Source organism: Bactrocera latifrons, unplaced genomic scaffold (genome assembly GCF_001853355.1).
Source record: "Bactrocera latifrons isolate USDA-ARS-PBARC rearing strain unplaced genomic scaffold, ASM185335v1 scaffold_49, whole genome shotgun sequence".
In the NCBI taxonomy this organism is placed as follows: Eukaryota; Metazoa; Arthropoda; class Insecta; order Diptera; family Tephritidae; genus Bactrocera; species Bactrocera latifrons.
Window position 1 is genome coordinate 1,095,738 of NW_017537145.1, and position 17,892 is coordinate 1,113,629.

Sequence of the window (17,892 nt, forward strand, 5' to 3'; positions counted from 1 at the left end):
CACCGAGATGGTATGAGAGTGCTTTATGAAAATTGGACGATTTTTGGTGAAAACCCATATCTCGGGACCCGTTCAACCGAATTCGATAAAATTTAGTACGAGGAATTCTTCTTACATTCTCCTATCACATTATCAAAGTGGAAACGGAAAACGAAATCGGTCAACAACAACGCCTACTTCCCATGTAACACAATTTCAAAATTCCACTTGATTCATTCAGTTTTCTGCACACAAATCAAGAAGCAATGAATATAACCTGATTCCTTATGAATAAAATTTTTTTAGTCATATAAAACGGTGCAAGCCCTTAGGTACCGAATATTTAGACTTTATATTTCCTTGATTCATGTTCATCAAATCGACTTTTAATTAGCTGGAAAATTAACGCGTGGAGGAAAATAAAATAAATTTGGGTAAAATTTTTGATAATTTCAAAAATCCAGGCCCAGTTATCACATTTTATTTTATGATGTTGATATTCATGTTTCTTAAGTTATATACGATAAAATTTATGCTGTTTTCATTACTTTTGGCTGTAGCAACAGCTAATGTTTTACGGGTTTCTATGAGCTTGACAATTTTTGTTTGTTGAAAGCTTACATCTCGTTACTTATTAGTGAATTCTTGACCAAAAACAATGCTATAACGAAGCCCCAGCCTCCATATTACCTAGACAAGACTTCGTTTATTGACTTGTACATATATCTTTTAATTAAAATAAATTTTAATTTAAGACTTAGACGAAAAATATTTAATTGGAAAGGAACTGAAACTGATCTACGGGGGCTCCTCTCAAAAAATACGTTTTGCGGTGACCACTATATCTCTGAACTGGAGATGGTGAAATTAAAAATCCATACAGATTTCGTTAAAGTAATGTTAAATTTAGTAAAGCAAATCGAAGGAATAAGCAAAATAAAGTTCCTTGATAAAATGGCTATTTCTCAAAAAGAAAAAATCGATTTTTTAGCAAATTGTCGGCCCTAAATTGTTTATAAAAAACAAAAAATTGATCTGTGAGAATCTTCGTTTATTTACTAAAAAATATAAATAAATTAAGAAGCTGGTGTTAAAATTTGAGACTAATTGGTTTAGCCGTTTTCGAGTAATGTTGGTCATCGACTTTGAAAACACCGTTTTGAGGAAAACGCTTTAAAGGTTAAACATTCCTTTCCAAGCACTCTTTAACGCCTTTTAAAATTTGCGTTTAACTTCGAAAATATTCACCGGAACCATATGAGATTCTGTGCATACATTAAAAAAAAAAGATTAAAAAATCGATTTTTTGAAAATTTTAACTGCACATAACCCCTTATATGCATAATGTGAAGAGAAAATAACGTTTGCAAAATTTCAAAACGATTTCTTGAAAACTGAGAGACTAGTTCGTATATATACAGACAGACAGACAGACGGACATGGCTAAATCGACTCAGCTCGACATACTGATCATTTATATATATACTTTATAGGGTCTCCGACGCTTCTTTCTGGGTGTTACAAAATTCGTGACAAACTTAATATACCCTGTTCAGGGTATAAAAATACTCATTATTTTTGGACAAACCTCGTTTACAAAGACACTCGAAGACAAATCCTAGTATGCAATGCCTACTTATATTTAATAATCAGTTTTGCTTATTAACAATGGAGTGAATAGTTAAATAAAGCCGTATTGCTGGGATTGATTTACATACGTGTGGAAAAAAAAAATATTGCTAGAATGCTCGTTTTTCTCGAAATGATCTGCACATGAAAGTTTACTGTCGGTCAACTAATAATCTTCTGACAACATAAGCAAATTGTGCTCACCAGATGCATGTAGCGTCTTTAGAGACACGCGGTTAATGGACATAAAAGTATCATTTTTACATATGAAAAAAAGTTTTTAATAAGCAAAACGACCGAATCTTCGTAAAATCTTCCAATTTTCCAAATAATGTTATTTCAAGCGTTCAAGAGCACCAACCAGCTGCTGTAATGCTTTCACCAAAAAAGTGACAATGCTTTCACCAAAAAGCACAACCAGAGGAAAATAGCGACATTACCATCGATGCGGCTATTCAATCGAATGCTCATGTCGAAGTTCCTGGATCGGTTGCCGAGGATTTACTAAAAGCTATGATTGAAACTTTTCAACAGATAAAGGTATCTAAAGAGGTTGCTGTTCAAGTCCAAGTATCCGTGCCAGACGATAAACCAGTTGGCAAAGTGAATGAACCGCAAGGGTACATTTAATTCTAGGTCTAGGTAATGCTCTCTGTAGTTCGTACTGTGTTTTGTTGGGGCATATCAAAGGAGGATACTGCAATTACAAAAGTTTCTGCATATGCCGTTTAAAATAGAAACATGAGTTTAATCAATTATTGGAAAGAAAATTAGTTGCTACCTACATGTGTTTGTATTAACTTTAACTGACTTGAAATATTATTAATTTCAAAGCACTTTTATTTTGTTTTCACATTTTTAACCCACATTTTCGGCTCGAAGAACCATGTTAAGAATTGTTATAAAAAAAAACCTCTCGGCACTTACCCGTTGTTTTGGCGACGACTTGTTGGAAAACGATTTAAAAGCGGGATGATGCGGGAGAATGGCTGACTGGCTGGTAGGTATAGGCGCACGGATCGAATAAGAAAGAGGTTGGACGCCGTCCGCCAGTCCCTTTTGTTGATTGTGTTTGGTGTCCTCGTGTGTGGTGTGAAAGGTGTGGTGTAGATGATGATACGTTGAGTTGTTGCGTGTAGTGTGGGATGAAAGGATGATGTGTGGAGTATGGTGTGTATGTGTGGGGTCTAGTGATAATATTTTAGGATTGGGTCAGGTGCTTATTTAGCCATCCCGGCCTCCCCAGGCGACTGTTTAGCCTATAAGGCGCTGCAGCGGTTGCAGCGTTGCCACAACGCTGCTCAGACCCGCGGATCGACGAGGTGGTGGTCCAGTCTGACGACGCCGCAACGAGGTTCCGCCTCGCCGGGTCTCCGAAGTCCTCGTTGTGGTCGGGTGCCACCACGAGGTGAGGGTGTAAGTACCGCTGCAGGCGCGGTTGCCGGTACAGGTACCGGCGTTGCTGCAGCCACAGTTCGGGGCGCTGGTGTAGAGATTGCGACTGGTGCATCTGCACGGTCTGGTTAGTGTTCCGTTTTGCGTCCGGAGATCCACAACTCGTATGTGATCGTCGGAGAAATAACGTAGCTTTTCTATGCGGCCAAGCCGCCACTCGGTAGGGGGTAGACAATCATATGAATGAAGTCAGGGTCTCCAAGTTTAGGTGCTTGTTCAGGAGTCTTCCAGTGGTATCTTTTGTGGAGATCCTTTATGTATTCGTCCTTCCATCGGCGSCTGAAATCATGATGGAKAATTTTAATTCGTTCCCATCGATTTAATAGGGATAGCGATGGGTGCTCCTTTTAGAAAATTCCCTGGAGTTAAGGCGGCGAAATCTGAGGGGTCTTGCGAGAGTACTGTGAGTGGGCGTGAATTGAGAACGGCCTCAGTTCGATTTAATACCGTCGTGAACTCTTCGTAATTGAATTTATAATTTCCAGCTACCCTTTTGAAATGGGATTTGAAGCTATTTACAGCTGATTCCCATAAACCGCCCATATGAGGAAATCTTGGGGCTATAAATTGCCAATTGATACCTTGAGGGGCGTACTTTTGTACGATGTCGGGTGACGCTTGCTTTAGGAAATCCACAAATTGCTTATCTGTGGCTCGTTGAGCTCCAATAAAAGTTCATTGTATGTTAGACTCGAATTAGCAAGCCGACCATTGGCACGAAGCAGACCTTTCGTGTCCAGAAATGGGTTTAGGACTAAGAGTGAGCTCTTTTTGTCAATCGGCTTCGATTCTCTTAGTAGTGATATGTCGCAGCTGAAGTAGCGCGCTTGTGTACATTGCATGGGAAATTATGTGACCCCTTGACTTTGCTTTTGAGCTGTTCTATRAATTTGAACATATAAGCAACTACTCTGAGAGCTCTTGGAAACGATGAAAATCGTTCAAGAATGTCGGCATCATCTATTAATGTGTGAAATGTGGCGATTTTTCGACCTTCTGGGGCGATAATGTTGAGCATGGGGGATTGTGGCCAAGAATCAGGGATTCTATCAATCATCGGGAGCCATTCCACCAGAGGGTGGTAGTGGCAAGGTGCAGTGGCTTGCACTCTCTTGTAGCTAGATCGGCAGGATTGTCAGCACTGGCTACGTGACGCCATATGGCTGATCCCACTAGGTCAAGTACAACTCCACACAACTCAAGTCGTGGGAGACTTATAGTTTTTAAAGGTTCCACCTTCGCTTTTGCTACTAATAAGTGGCTTTGCGTGCGCATATAGATAGTGGCGCAGAATGCCTTTTCTGATTCGTCACAAAAGCCATGTAGTTCGACTTTGTGATTGGGAGAGTAATTTACCCATCGCGAAATTTGAATCTGAGAAATGTCATTCAGATTGTTTGCGAACTGGGACCATTTTTCCAAGCGAAGAAGTTTCACTTGTTCGCCCCAGTCGGTTCCATCTAGCCATAATTCTTGAATTAAAATGTTGGCTTTTATCATAATTGACGAAAGCCATCCTACGGGGTCGAAAAGTTTTGCCACCGAGGATAAAATCTGTCTTTTCGTTATGGCTGATAATGCGGATATGCACTCCATCGTGTATGAGAACTGGTCTGATATCGCATACCATTGGATGCCTAGTGTTTTTGTTGTACTTTCCTTTTCGAATATAAGGAAATTAGTGTCCGACAAATTTTCGTTTGAAATATTTTTGAGTATATTTGGGTGATATGCGTTAATCTTTTTTAAAGGAAACCCTGCGGATTTGAGGGCTTTTATTACCTGTGACAAGGCCTCGTATGCTTGTTTAAGGGTGTGACTTTCAGATAGAATATCGTCTACATACGTTTGAGTTTTCAACACTTTAGTTGCCAGAGGAAATTCTGACTTTGTGTTGTCTGCAAATTCGTGGAGTGTTCGAATGGCTAAATATGGTGTACAGTTAACGCAAAATGTAACTGTTTTTAGTTTGAAGTCGCGTAAAAGACTGGTGGGGGATTTTCGAAACATAATACGTTGAAAATCTTGATCGTCTTTATGTACGACTATTTGCCGATACATTTTTTCAATGTCCCCATTGAATACGTATTTGAATATACGCCAATTTAATATCAGATGCATTAAATCTGGTTGGAGAGGGGGTCCCGTAAATAGGATATCATTTAGGGAATTCCCTGAACTAGTGGTTTTCAAGGCACTAAAAACAACTCTTACTTTTGTTGTTTTCTTGTCTGGCTTTACTACTGCGTGATGTGGCAGGTAAAAGGAGTAGTATTTGCCGTTGACGATTTTCTCCCCTGGGTTTACTTCCTCCATATGATTTAAATGGAGGTATTCTTTTAACACACCATCATATTCAGATTTGAGTTCACCTTTTTTAAGTAGGTTYCTTTCCATACTTAAAAACTGCTGTATTGCAGAGGTGCGAGAGTGACCTAAGGCGAGTGTGTTAGGAAATTGTTGCTTAAGTGATAGTCGTACGACGTACTCACCATTTTCCGATCTAGTAGTTGTGCCTTTATAAAAATCCTCACAATACAGATCTTCCGGGGTTGTGACTGATATGCGGGGGAGTTCTTCTAATTCCCAAAATTTTTTCAATTTTGAACTGAGGTACTCCTTTGAGACTTCCTCAACTTGAGTTGTCAATGTTGTAACTGGTTCCGCAACTAGTCCACTTAGGACCCATCCGAAAATGGTATTTTGCGCCAGTAGTGTATTTGTGACTTTCTCAATACCTTCGAGAATTATTTGTGGTATGAGATCTCTGCCTAACAGAAGATCTGTTTGAGCGGGGGTGTTGCAGTTTGGGTGTGCTAGTTTTAGGTGTGAAAGCTTTTGCCAATGCTTGCTATTTATATGATAGCTGGCTAACATATTGGTTAATTGCGGTAAGACAATAGCTTCTGCTTGTATGCGCTTATCCGCTTTGGGTGAAAAGGGGGTAATGGGGCAGATTTTATTTGAGTTTTTAACAATTCTTCCGCCCATTCCCGTGATTTCAAAGTTGGCCAGTTTTGTTGGCAACTGTAGCCCGTTTTGTGCCCTAGACGCTATAAATGATCGTTGTGATCCTTGGTCTATTAAGGCTCTGAGTTTAAACAGTTCTCCTCGGTGTTCGATGGAGACAACTGCTGTTGTCAATCTACGATTGCGTCATATGCAGCTTGAAGACGTGTCCAAAAATTGTCTAAATTGTCTTTTTTAATTTCTAATACCGATTCAGAATTGTCTTGAACCGGTGAAGATGAAAATCAAATGTAATATCGTATCAAACTATCACTCCCAGCAATGAATTTTGTATATGACATATCTTTAAGCTTTTTTTTCTTTGTAGCACCTTGCTTTGAGCGTGTAGCTTCAGCAGGTGTACATGGGCTCTTTTCTTCTGAAATCATTTTCGGAACTTTTAGTGATTGTATCGCTTTCGATTCTTTTTAATCTGAGCTCTTTTAGAAGATGTATAGAATAAATTAAAACTTCTTAGCGAAACGTAAACTTTTAGATGTTTGGAAAAGGTTTCGTATATAAAATGTTGAAATATTATTAAATTCAAAGCACTTTTATTTTGTTTTCACATTTTTAACCCACATTTCACAGTTTTGAGGTATACCGTTGTTGTATGGAGGTTGAAGAAGTTTGAATCGTGTCCACTCTACCTCCACTAACCAATTTTCAGAACATCCTTCAAGAGGATGATTGCAGAAACGGGTAAAACAAAATGATAAACAAGGTCGACAAGGTATCGAAGTTCGGGCAATTAGGACGTGTCTACCACTACATATATGTAACTGATTGAATCTCAAGGCGCTGTGGGCTCTACTAAACAATATAATACATTATGGAGCCTTATCAGATAAATGTTTTGAACAATTGCACTAAATCATTCCTTTTTTCCTGTAAGCCGGGGCGTTGACGTGGTGCAACTTCCAATCGACTGCCATGTCTTGTCGGACCCTATCGACCCTTTGTTTGAGTTTCTTGAGGACTGAAAGTAAAACTTGGCCTTGACGGTTTGTCAGAGGGGAACAAATTCATGGTGGACGATGACTTTGATGTCAAAAAAGGCAATGAGGATCGTTTTCACTTTGGATTTGCTCATTCTTCCGGTCTTCATCAGTTACCTCTTCCCGACCCTGCAAAAAGGCCTGGTGCCACCGAAACACACCACTTCTTGCTAAAGCGACATCTGGGTAAGCCTGTTTGATCTTATCAAACGTGCGACAGATATTTACAGAGTTTCATACTGAATTTAATCGAACACTGCATTTTCAGCTTGCCCCACTCACAGAAACAGGTCGTGCGAAAATGTTTGTCTCGACTCTCCAGGTGCCCGGAGACAATTCAGTCGGTGCGCGCACACTTCGAAGTATAGTCGCGGCGGAAGAAAATCACTCCTATTACTTTCCGGTAAATTGGGAATATTTTTTTAATATATGGCATGTTAGTAGCATGCGTAGTAGTAGATAAAATCAGGTCAATACTACTAGTAAGTGTTTTTTTGCAAATTAGTCGATCGATTTTAAAAAATTTTAAGATCCCACTTTATTTAGAAATTTAGTGTAAAAATATTGTATGTTGCCTAAAATCTTGATTTAATTCATATATTCGTTATTTGTGTTTCGTTTTATTATTTTTTTCATACAAATATACAGTTTATTAGATGGCTACTACACATATTACATATTTGTTATGTTTATTTTTTTCATTCGCTTATATTTTACATGCTAATATTACAATTAAAAAACAAGAAGCTTTAAACTTTTGAAACTTCACAGTTTAGTGGCAATGACAGATTTTTTGTGTTCATTTTTGTTTATATAAACAATATAATTAACACTTGGGCAAGTACTTTTCGACTACATGTTATTATCGCTAGAAACTACAATGTGACCGTCATGGTTAAGATGAGCATTTTCTAGTACTCGTTATCTGGGTATATAGGTTTTTTAAGGAATTCATAGCAATTGGTTACCAGCAAGGTATTTTTTTTTGTTTGTTCTAGGATTATTTTAAATTTGATAAAATATTTCGTTTGATTTTGTCGATTTTTGAGAGTAGGGTTTCATAAAGTTACTCAATAAAATTTACTTTAGTTATATAATGGTATAGAGCTTTTAGGGAAGAACAAGATTAAGAACTGCTGCTTATGTTGAATTTTTTATACAAACTGTACATCTAGATACCCGTTGCAGCAAATTGCCAGCCTTGAGTGTTTGCATTGCGGGGCGTTGGAACTGTTCGTTGTTCTCAACTGTGACTAACCAAAAACTGGTCATGGTTTCGTAGAAATGGCAGTGACCCTTAGCGCCATTACATTCGATGAATGGTGTGGCGCGGAAATCTTCCAAACATGAACCGGGCGATGCTAGTGCTTGACCACCGCCGCCATTGCCAACAGCAGTGTGCTAAAATTCAAGAAGAGAAGAGAAAGTTGGATGTGTTTATAAGAAAATATGATAAGTGTTGGTGTAGCAGTAAACATTACCATTACAAAACTGTAGCCTATCCATAGGCTTTCCCATCCGTTGGGACAATCTGGAATGGTTAAAGATTGGCTATGTACAGCAATTACATTCGCAGGTGCCTCGCAGACTACGCAACGCGATATATATTTGCTGATCTCATTGTTATTGATGGGCATCATCGGTATAGGTGCGGATGTTGAGAGCCAGAACGTTTTATCATTTCTCGAAGCGTAATTGCATATATTATTCTGACCACATGACATCACTGGCAGTGTAGAGAAGCGGCGCACGCATGAGCCAGCTGAGCCGAGCTCTTGGTTGTGAGCATAATCGTTACCATCTACATATAACATTGAGTAGCCGGTCCAAAGTTCAATTTGGCCGCTGGGACAACGTGGTATCTCTTCGGATTGACTGTGTTTAACAAGTAATATGCCAGTCAAGTAATCTTGTGCCGCTGTGCATGCCGCACCGGCTAGACCTTGTGGTCCAGGTTGGCCTGGGGCTCCATCTCGTCCTGGTAGACCAGTCAAACCTCTATCACCTTTTGGTCCGGGACGTCCTGTTTGACCAATTAGACCAGTCATACCGATTTCACCTTTCTCGCCTCGTTCACCCTGTAGACCAGTTAAACCACGTGGACCAGGTGGTCCACGTTCTCCTTTTTGTCCGTCATATCCGGGATGACCTGGTTCTCCTTTAGGACCTGGTGGTGGTACCAAGCCTGGTTCACCCTTTTGACCAGGTGCTCCAGGTATACCATCACGCCCATCGCGACCTTTAGGTCCAGTCAAACCTTTCTCACCAGGTGCTCCCACTGGTCCAGGTATTCCATCTAAGCCCGGATAGCCGCGATCACCTTTCATTCCATTGCGACCTACTAAGCCTTGTGGACCAGGCATACCTCGTTCGCCTTTGTCTCCCTTTTGTCCTTCAAAACCAGCCAAGCCCCGTTCACCTTTCGGACCGGGGAAGCCCATGTCACCTTTTTGACCATTTTGACCTGGTAAGCCATCAGCACCATCACGACCGGGCGCTCCCATGACTCCTCGATCTCCCTTAGGACCTGATGGGCCCACTGGTCCAGGTAAACCAATTAAACCGGGCACACCTGCGAGACCAGGTAGACCCTTTTCGCCCTTCTGACCAGGTAAACCAGGAGCTCCTACAAAAAATTATATTTTGATTTACCTACGAATCGTACAGTTTATATTTCGTTACCTTCGCGCCCGTTTCTTCCAGATGCTCCAGGCAGACCCTTTTCTCCTTTGATTGCTGGTCCAGGTGCACCAGGTTCACCAATAAGTCCTTGATCACCTTTTAATCCTGGAGCGCCGTTCAAACCAGGCATACCCACTGCACCAGTTAAGCCACGCTCTCCCTTTTGACCAATTAAGCCAGGTAAACCTTGATTACCTTTAGGACCCACAGGACCTTGCAAACCTTCAACACCGAATTCACCCATTTCTCCTTTATCACCCTTAATTGTAATTGGCACTGCATCACGTCCATTTTGCCCTGGGAAACCTCTTTCACCCTTGAGACCGGGGGCTCCAGCTAGACCAGGATAACCAGTAGCACCTTTATCACCTTTAAGACCTTGTACACCTATGGGGCCAGTATCTCCCTTATCTCCTTTTGCGCCAGTATAGCCAATTGGACCAGGTGCACCTGGCTCACCAGGTCTTCCTTCCAAACCAGGAGCTCCTATGGCACCTGGTAATCCCATTTCACCTTTATCACCTTTTTGTCCATTTAAGCCATTGAAACCAGCATTTCCTTTTTCTCCAGGTTCACCATTAAGTCCGTCAATACCATCGCGACCACGATCGCCTTTGTCACCCTTCGCTCCAGGAAGTCCGTGAATGGGTATACCAGGGAAGCCTTTCTCGCCAGGAAATCCGGCTGCACCAGGACGACCTTCTTCGCCTCGCAAGCCAGGTAAGCCAGGTTCTCCCTTTTGCCCTTTTTCAGCCGCATCACCAGGTAATCCTTGAGGACCATCAAAACCAGGCGGGCCTGTAGAACCTTTTTCTCCATCGAAACCAGGACGGCCATCAGTTCCAGGAGGTCCTTGCGGGCCAATATCACCTTTAGAGCCCATTAAACCAGGTGCTCCTGGAGGCCCTCTAGGCCCAGTTGCACCATCATTTCCAGATAAACCAACTTCGCCCTTGTCTCCCTTCATACCTGATATAAAATAAGTAGATTTTTTACAAAAATGTATTTATGTATTATATATACTATACAAAAGTATTTATTTTCTAAATTTAGAAGAAAACACTTACCAGGAATGCCCTCTGGACCAGGAGAACCACGCTTTCCTGGCGATCCAGGAGCGCCTGTAAAGCCTTTAGGTCCATCATTTCCAGGTGCTCCACGTTCACCCTTGATTCCAGGCATACCAACATAACCAGGATTTCCAGGTTCTCCTTTAGCTCCATCACGACCTTGAACTCCATCTACACCAGGTTTTCCGGGGGGTCCAGGGGGTCCATTAGGTCCAAGTGGTCCCGTGTCACCCTTAGGACCAACAGGTCCAGTCTGTCCCGTCGGTCCAGGCAAACCCGCATCACCTTTATCACCAGGATAACCAATCGCTCCATCCGGACCTCGAGGCCCAATTGGACCAGAAATACCACGATCGCCCTTTTCACCAGACAGGCCATCACGTCCTCGTGGACCAGGTGGACCAGCCAGGGCTATACCTTGTTCGCCTTTTTGTCCACGCTCTCCATTTCGTCCAGGGGGTCCTCTTAGACCATCTTTGCCAGGGTTTCCGGGGGCGCCCATAGCTCCAGGATTACCCTTTTCACCACGAGGGCCAGTCAAACCGCGTGGACCCACAGGGCCTACAGGGCCTTGTGGACCTCTCTCACCTTTCTGTCCTTGATCTCCCTGATCACCCTTATCACCAATTGGACCCATTGGTCCTGGCATTCCTGGTGCTCCTCGATCACCTTTATTACCTTTAGCTGGTACTGTCAATGCGTCAGCGTCACAAGTTCCCGGGTCACCTTTCTGTCCAGGGTAGCCTCCAGTTCCCTTGTCTCCTTTAATTCCGTCACGACCTGGTCGGCCTGGTTCGCCCTTAATGTCGATACCGGGAAGACCATCAATTCCGTCGCGACCGGGATTACCAGGGGTACCATCTGTACCAGGTTGTCCAGCGTAACCTTTATCACCCTTAGCACCTATTTCTCCTTTGGAACCACTTATTCCAGGCAAACCCGCCTCACCACGGTCACCCTTCAATCCAACTGGACCAGGGTAACCTCTATCTCCCTTCTCTCCTTTTTCACCCTTGACAAGACTTAAGTCGATTATTGCATCTTTACCCGCAGGTCCTTCGGGACCAGGTAAACCGTCTCTGCCATCTTCACCTTTTAAACCGGGAGGTCCATCTTTACCAGGTATTCCATCAGCACCTCGTTCTCCAGGCGCACCAGTAGCACCAGGAGGACCACGCAAACCGGGTTCACCAGGCAAACCATCTAAACCGTGATCACCCTTATCTCCTTTAAAGCCGGCGGGACATTGTGAGCATTTGCCTCCAGCATCTCCTTTTGGACCCATATCTCCTTTCAGTCCGGGACTACCAGGTCGTCCTTGGTCACCTTTTTGGCCAGGCGCTCCAGCGCGTCCTGGAGATCCCGGTCGTCCATACTTAGAATCACCTGGTGCTCCAGCATTTCCTTTGAAGCCCCGTTCTCCCTTTTGTCCTTTTAACCCGGGAATACTGGATTGAATAATAAAAATTTATTTGTATGTTTGAAAAATTCAAAGTTCTGTGCTTACCCGGGAGTACCATCATCACCTTTGGGACCCATTTCACCAATTCCAGGAAATCCAGGTTCACCTTTTTGACCTTCTGGACCTGGCGGACCAGTGTGGCCCATAGGACCAACGGGACCAGATGGACCTGTCCGACCGGCATTACCTTTTTCTCCTTTCTCTCCAGGAGGACCTTCAACACCAGGACGACCAGGTAAACCTAGGCCGCCCTTTGGGCCAGGGTAACCTTGTGGACCAGGAAGACCATCAACACCATCCAACCCTTTAGGGCCGGGGGCACCAGTATAACCCCGGGGACCTTTAGGACCCGGTGCACCAGGGGAGCCTCGGCCACCACCAGGTGGACCTGGAGGACCAAGTAATCCACGTTCACCAGCTTTTCCAGGACGTCCAGGTTCACCTTTGTAACCAGGTTTGCCAGGCAAACCGTTTAAACCGGTCTCACCGCGATCACCTTTCTGGCCTGTTGGACCAGGAGGGCCGAAATTTCCCTGCCGCCCCTAAAATTGCGAACAAAAAATTTTCCGTATTGCTAAATATACACTATAAGTCCAGCTTTTAAAAACTTACTCTTCCACCAGGACCACCAGGTAAACCTTTTTCACCTTTCGAACCGTCTCGTCCCATGTCTCCTTTTAATCCGGTTTCGCCTTTCTTGCCAGGTAAACCTGGTTCGCCTTTTTCACCTCTCTCACCCTTTTCCCCTATAATGCTTTTTTCACCGGTTGAAGGTTTCACAGAAGCTGGTTCACCCTTTTCACCTTTATCACCCTTTTTACCGGGCTGTGGTGGTGCAAAACATGGCGCACCTTTGTCACCTTTTATACCACGATCACCACGTGGACCTGGTGGACCATATGGACCGGTATCACCACGATCACCTTTAGGACCCTGTTGACCTTCGGGACCAGGATTGCCCGAACGACCAGCAAAACCGGGTTCTCCCTTTTCACCTTTAGCATAATCTCCATTTTCTTTTGCCGGCTCACCTTTCTCTCCCTTAACACCTGGTTGACCTGGATAACCGCGTGGACCGGGCATTCCGCTAAGGCCTGGCAGACCAGTAAGTCCATCTTGACCATCACAACCATCTTTACCAGGAGCACCCGTAGCACCGGGATTACCAGAAATACCTTGTACACCAGGTACACCAGGCATACCAGGAATACCGGGTACACCGCGTTCGCCCTTGTAACCGCGTGGACCTAATGGACCGGGATCGCCTTTTTGTCCTTTATCGCCAGGTGGGCCTTCAGGTCCCGGATATCCAGACATACCTTTAGGACCGGGTGGACCCGCTTCACCAGGGAAACCTCGATTACCCTTTTCAGCAAAACATTTCGGAATGCAACCCACTGTGCCGGATGTACAATTTCTTGGCGGTCCGTTTCGATTTGTTCCTACAGTATCAATTATCGCATAACTGTCATCAATCGGTGTACGTGGAGGCGTCGATTCATCTCTATAATGTTTTGGTGGACTATAAATTGCACCAGTATCAGCAGTTTTCCAAAATTGCTAAATCAATAAAAATAACGTAACATACAGGAATTAGAAAATATTTTTTGCACAAATAAAATTTTTTCCTACCGCATTCGCGCCTAGTAACGCTCCTGCTATTGTAGCGGCAAAAATAAGCCTAAAAAAGAAGGTTCAGATATTTAATTAAAGGAAACAGCGGCTTAGTAGAAGTAATCGTATATACTATAGTTACATATAACACATGTCTCATGACGTTTAAGTGGGATTAACAAAAAAAAATTTATATATATTCCTCTAAGGAAATTTTGAGTGGAGTTTTTAAGCACTGAAGTTGAATTGTATTATTATACTCTGGCAACATACCGGCCACCTCAAACTAATCGGAATGACATAACGCGTTGAATTCCAAATATCTATCCATCTGTTCGTATAAGCCAATAACTGAGGATACCAACATCCAGTTTAGAACGGAATACAAGCAAACCATTTCCACGCCCATAAAATAGCGTTCCCACGGCAGTCGGGTCTACGTAACTGGAATGGACCCAGATTTTTAACTACTACTACTAATAACGGCCTACAATTCAGCCACAGAAGTGTGAATTGATACATGAGACCACAGTAATGAGAGTATCATCCAAACAAATATTATATCGAAAACTATGTGGTAAGTCACGCCAGAAGCATTCATCATTGATGTTATCACTTACTTAAATCCAACTGAATAACCACAAGCTAGGAATTATATCGAATTGTATTCAGGATGTCCGTCTGTCCGTGACAGCATTTAACTTAAATAAAAATTGAGATATCTTAAAACTTAGTAAACACTAGATACTCTGAGAAGGTTGGTGTTGGAGAACTAGCTACCGTCACGCTTATTAGGGAAATATAATACAAAGTTCTCTATAACAATTACCAATTGTCGCAAATCTTGAATTCGATGTAGGGGATCCCAGTGATGAGGCGCATCTGGTATTTGAAGTAAAAAATCCGGCATAGTATTTAATTGGTTTAAAGAAGTCATATCATAAATCCTAAAACAACCAGACAGGCTGGAAGCATAACCCTTTACTTGCTCATTATACAGTAAAGAAGTGGATGAAATAGGTTTTGTTGTAGACTATCAAAAGTGAGATATTTCTCTAAGGAAAAGCAACAGTAGCGTTAAATTTAACCGTAAGAGTAGTAAAGCAGATTTGCATGAGGTGAGACTTTTAGGTGAAATCTAAAAGCGATTATTCGATCAATTTGAATATAATAATAATATTGTAATTTAAATTAAATTTAGTGCAAAACATTGTATTGACATCCTTAAAATCCTTAAAATAAGATACTGTCTCTTATACACATCTAGATGTGTATAAGAGACAGGGTGAAATCTAAAAGCGATTATTCGATCAATTTGAATATAATAATAATATTGTAATTTAAATTAAATTTAGTGCAAAACATTGTATTGACATCCTTAAAATCCTTAAAATAAGATATAAATCACTCTACTTTTTGACTGTCCATCCGTCGGTCCGTGCAAACTGCAACTTGAGTAAAAATTGAGATATCTTGATAATGTTAGTCTGCGGCTTCCTTAGTAAAAATTAATTACGAGTTCGTAGATGGGCGTAATCGGACCACTGCCACGCCCGCAAAACGCTATTAATCGAAAACCAATAAAGTGCCATAACTAAGCACTAAATTAAGATATAAATTTTTTTTTTGAAAAAATGGGCGTGGCCCCACCCTCTAATAAATTTAATGTACTGTGATCAAACTGAAAGGTGAAAGAATTTTTAATTTATACTTCGCGTGTTTTTCGAATCGGAATTATTGGAGACATCTATGGTAAATTTCACGTCAAAATATTTATTAGTATTTGAGATAGGCGTCATTTCGTGAGGCTCTAAAAGTGAATTCTTCGATTTTTGCTATGTCTGAGTTTATTGAACACAGAAGTGCGATAATGCATCATCTCGTACTGCATTGGTTACTCAGGATCGTTTCGCTACATTTTCAACTAATATCGTGCCGCAACCAACGTATTTGCCTGATTTACCTTCATGTAACTTCTGGCTATTCAGCAAATTCACATGACCACTCCGAGGACACCGTTTTGATTCAATTGAGCAATAAAAGCTGAATCGAAAAAGGCTCTGATGCCCATCACGACGGAGGATTTTTCCAAGTGCTATGATGACTGGAAAATTCGTTGACATAAGTATATTGCATCGGGAGGGGATTACTTTGCAGGCAATGAAATGGACAAAATTCACCTTTCAATTTTTTTTCAGTGTGCAAATGGATGAACTCCCCATATAACGGTACGGTGAAAAGCAACTAAAAGCGCGATAGATCAGTAACTAAATACGCCAGACACGTTAAAATATGCCTCCGAGATGGTATGAAAAAGCTTTATGGGAATGGGGGTAAAAGCTATACTATGGACGTAGCACTGCCCACTTTTTAACAAATATCAGGATTTTCGAACATCCGGCTGACTTTACTCATGTGATTGATGATTGTATGGAAGGTGGCTTAAAGAAACCTAAGGAAAATTTTTTTGTATGTGGCATGATAATAGTTAATAGATAAAATCGGGTCTGTGCTACCCCAACTCTCACATAAACTGGCTTTTCGCCAAACTTTATGCCGAATATATCGGTCAGTGTATGAGTTATATATACTATATATAAATTGCTTGGATTCCGATCCTCTGGTTGACACTTTATATGTGATTTGAGCATGCGTGCGGACGATAGAATTTGCTGGAGATGATAAACCCGGAGTATGCAGATTTCATATGGAAATCCACGTTATGCTTTGCATGAATTTTAAGGTCTGATGTGAAATTGAATCAGTTACAGAATAATACTGGAAATAGACACCAATAATTTCGAATTTGGGTATAGTTTCGTGTACTTAGGCATCAGCTTTACAAATAATGGCAAGCTTGAATTTAAAATATTGCCGATTAATACTGTACAAGAAGTGTTTCATATGTCCATCCTTCTTGTATACTCGGTTGGGCCTGCCGTTAGCTTGCGAGGGGTGACCACTAATAGTGACCACAATAGTAACCGTTCCCACGACAGTCGGGTCTACGAAAACCGGAACGGACCCGGATTTTTATCCGGCCAAGGACTGTCAACTGCCGTCAACTGCCGTTACAACAACAACAACCACAATAGTAAAGTAAAAACGCTGATCGTAACAGAAATAAAACAGGACATATTTAGGCAAAATAACATAGCATTCATACAAAAGCTTTAATATTAAAGAAAGCTTTCTGATTGCATATTCAAACAAAATGAAACATTGCAAAGAGTAACACTTAGGCTTGTGTGATTTGTATAGACCTCCCTATATGTGTGTGAGTGAAAGCTGAAATACAAACACATTTGAATAACTCATGTACATAAATAATCAGAAGAGCGTATTGCTTTGTTGTAAGCAATGAGATGAATATCGGGTTTATTGAAAGAGAATTAAACGAAGAGATATGTACATTTAAGAGACTTTATTTTGCCGAACGACTAGTCATAGACGTATCAACAGTGAAATTCGCAAACATAATGTATTTCAATTTTCCTAAGTGCTAAAATGGCGATTGGGTATAAGAATTATGCGAAATATGGTGGTATTTGAATGGAAAGCCTGCGAAACGGCTCTAAAACTCGGAATGCTAAAGCATTGTAAAAATGCTTAAACCTAAATTGCGTTCCTAAATACGTGTATTACTTATATTTTTTCGATTTTGAGTACTAAAAAATTTATAAATATATTATTTCTTGGTATTCGTTAAGCGAGTTTCAGGTCGAAATGTTGAGTATGTAAGCAATGTTTTGCGTTTACAAAAATCTTCTTAGCAAAGATTTTGTTTCATATTTTTATTGCTATTATATTAGCCTGCAAAAGAAATATAACATATCATTTGTCTAATCAAAATCCAGACGATGGTATTTCTTGTGCACGTTTCTAACCGGATGTATCGATAACCTGATGTCTGTTCAAGATTTAACGCTAGCAAGTTAAGTTTTTGAAATAAATTGTAACGCCATAAGATATTTCAGTTCAAATTAATAAATAA

The 17,892-nt window shown here is 41.4% G+C and overlaps 1 protein-coding gene across 1 annotated transcript in view; it reads right to left on the bottom strand.

The window, feature by feature from the left end:
* Window positions 1-7,670: 7,670 nt before the first annotated feature.
* The window catches only part of LOC108973570 (collagen alpha-1(IV) chain), an 11,516-nt gene continuing 1,294 nt past the window's right edge, over window positions 7,671-17,892 (bottom strand). Inside the window, exons 3-9 of the mRNA XM_018940925.1 lie at window positions 13,917-13,965; window positions 12,897-13,844; window positions 12,330-12,826; window positions 10,820-12,270; window positions 9,753-10,721; window positions 8,552-9,696; window positions 7,671-8,471 (exon numbers count right to left, since the gene is read on the bottom strand). Coding sequence (XP_018796470.1) covers window positions 8,211-8,471; window positions 8,552-9,696; window positions 9,753-10,721; window positions 10,820-12,270; window positions 12,330-12,826; window positions 12,897-13,844; window positions 13,917-13,965 — 5,320 coding nt within the window. The 3' untranslated portion in view covers window positions 7,671-8,210. The remainder of the gene's footprint in view (window positions 8,472-8,551; window positions 9,697-9,752; window positions 10,722-10,819; window positions 12,271-12,329; window positions 12,827-12,896; window positions 13,845-13,916; window positions 13,966-17,892) is intronic.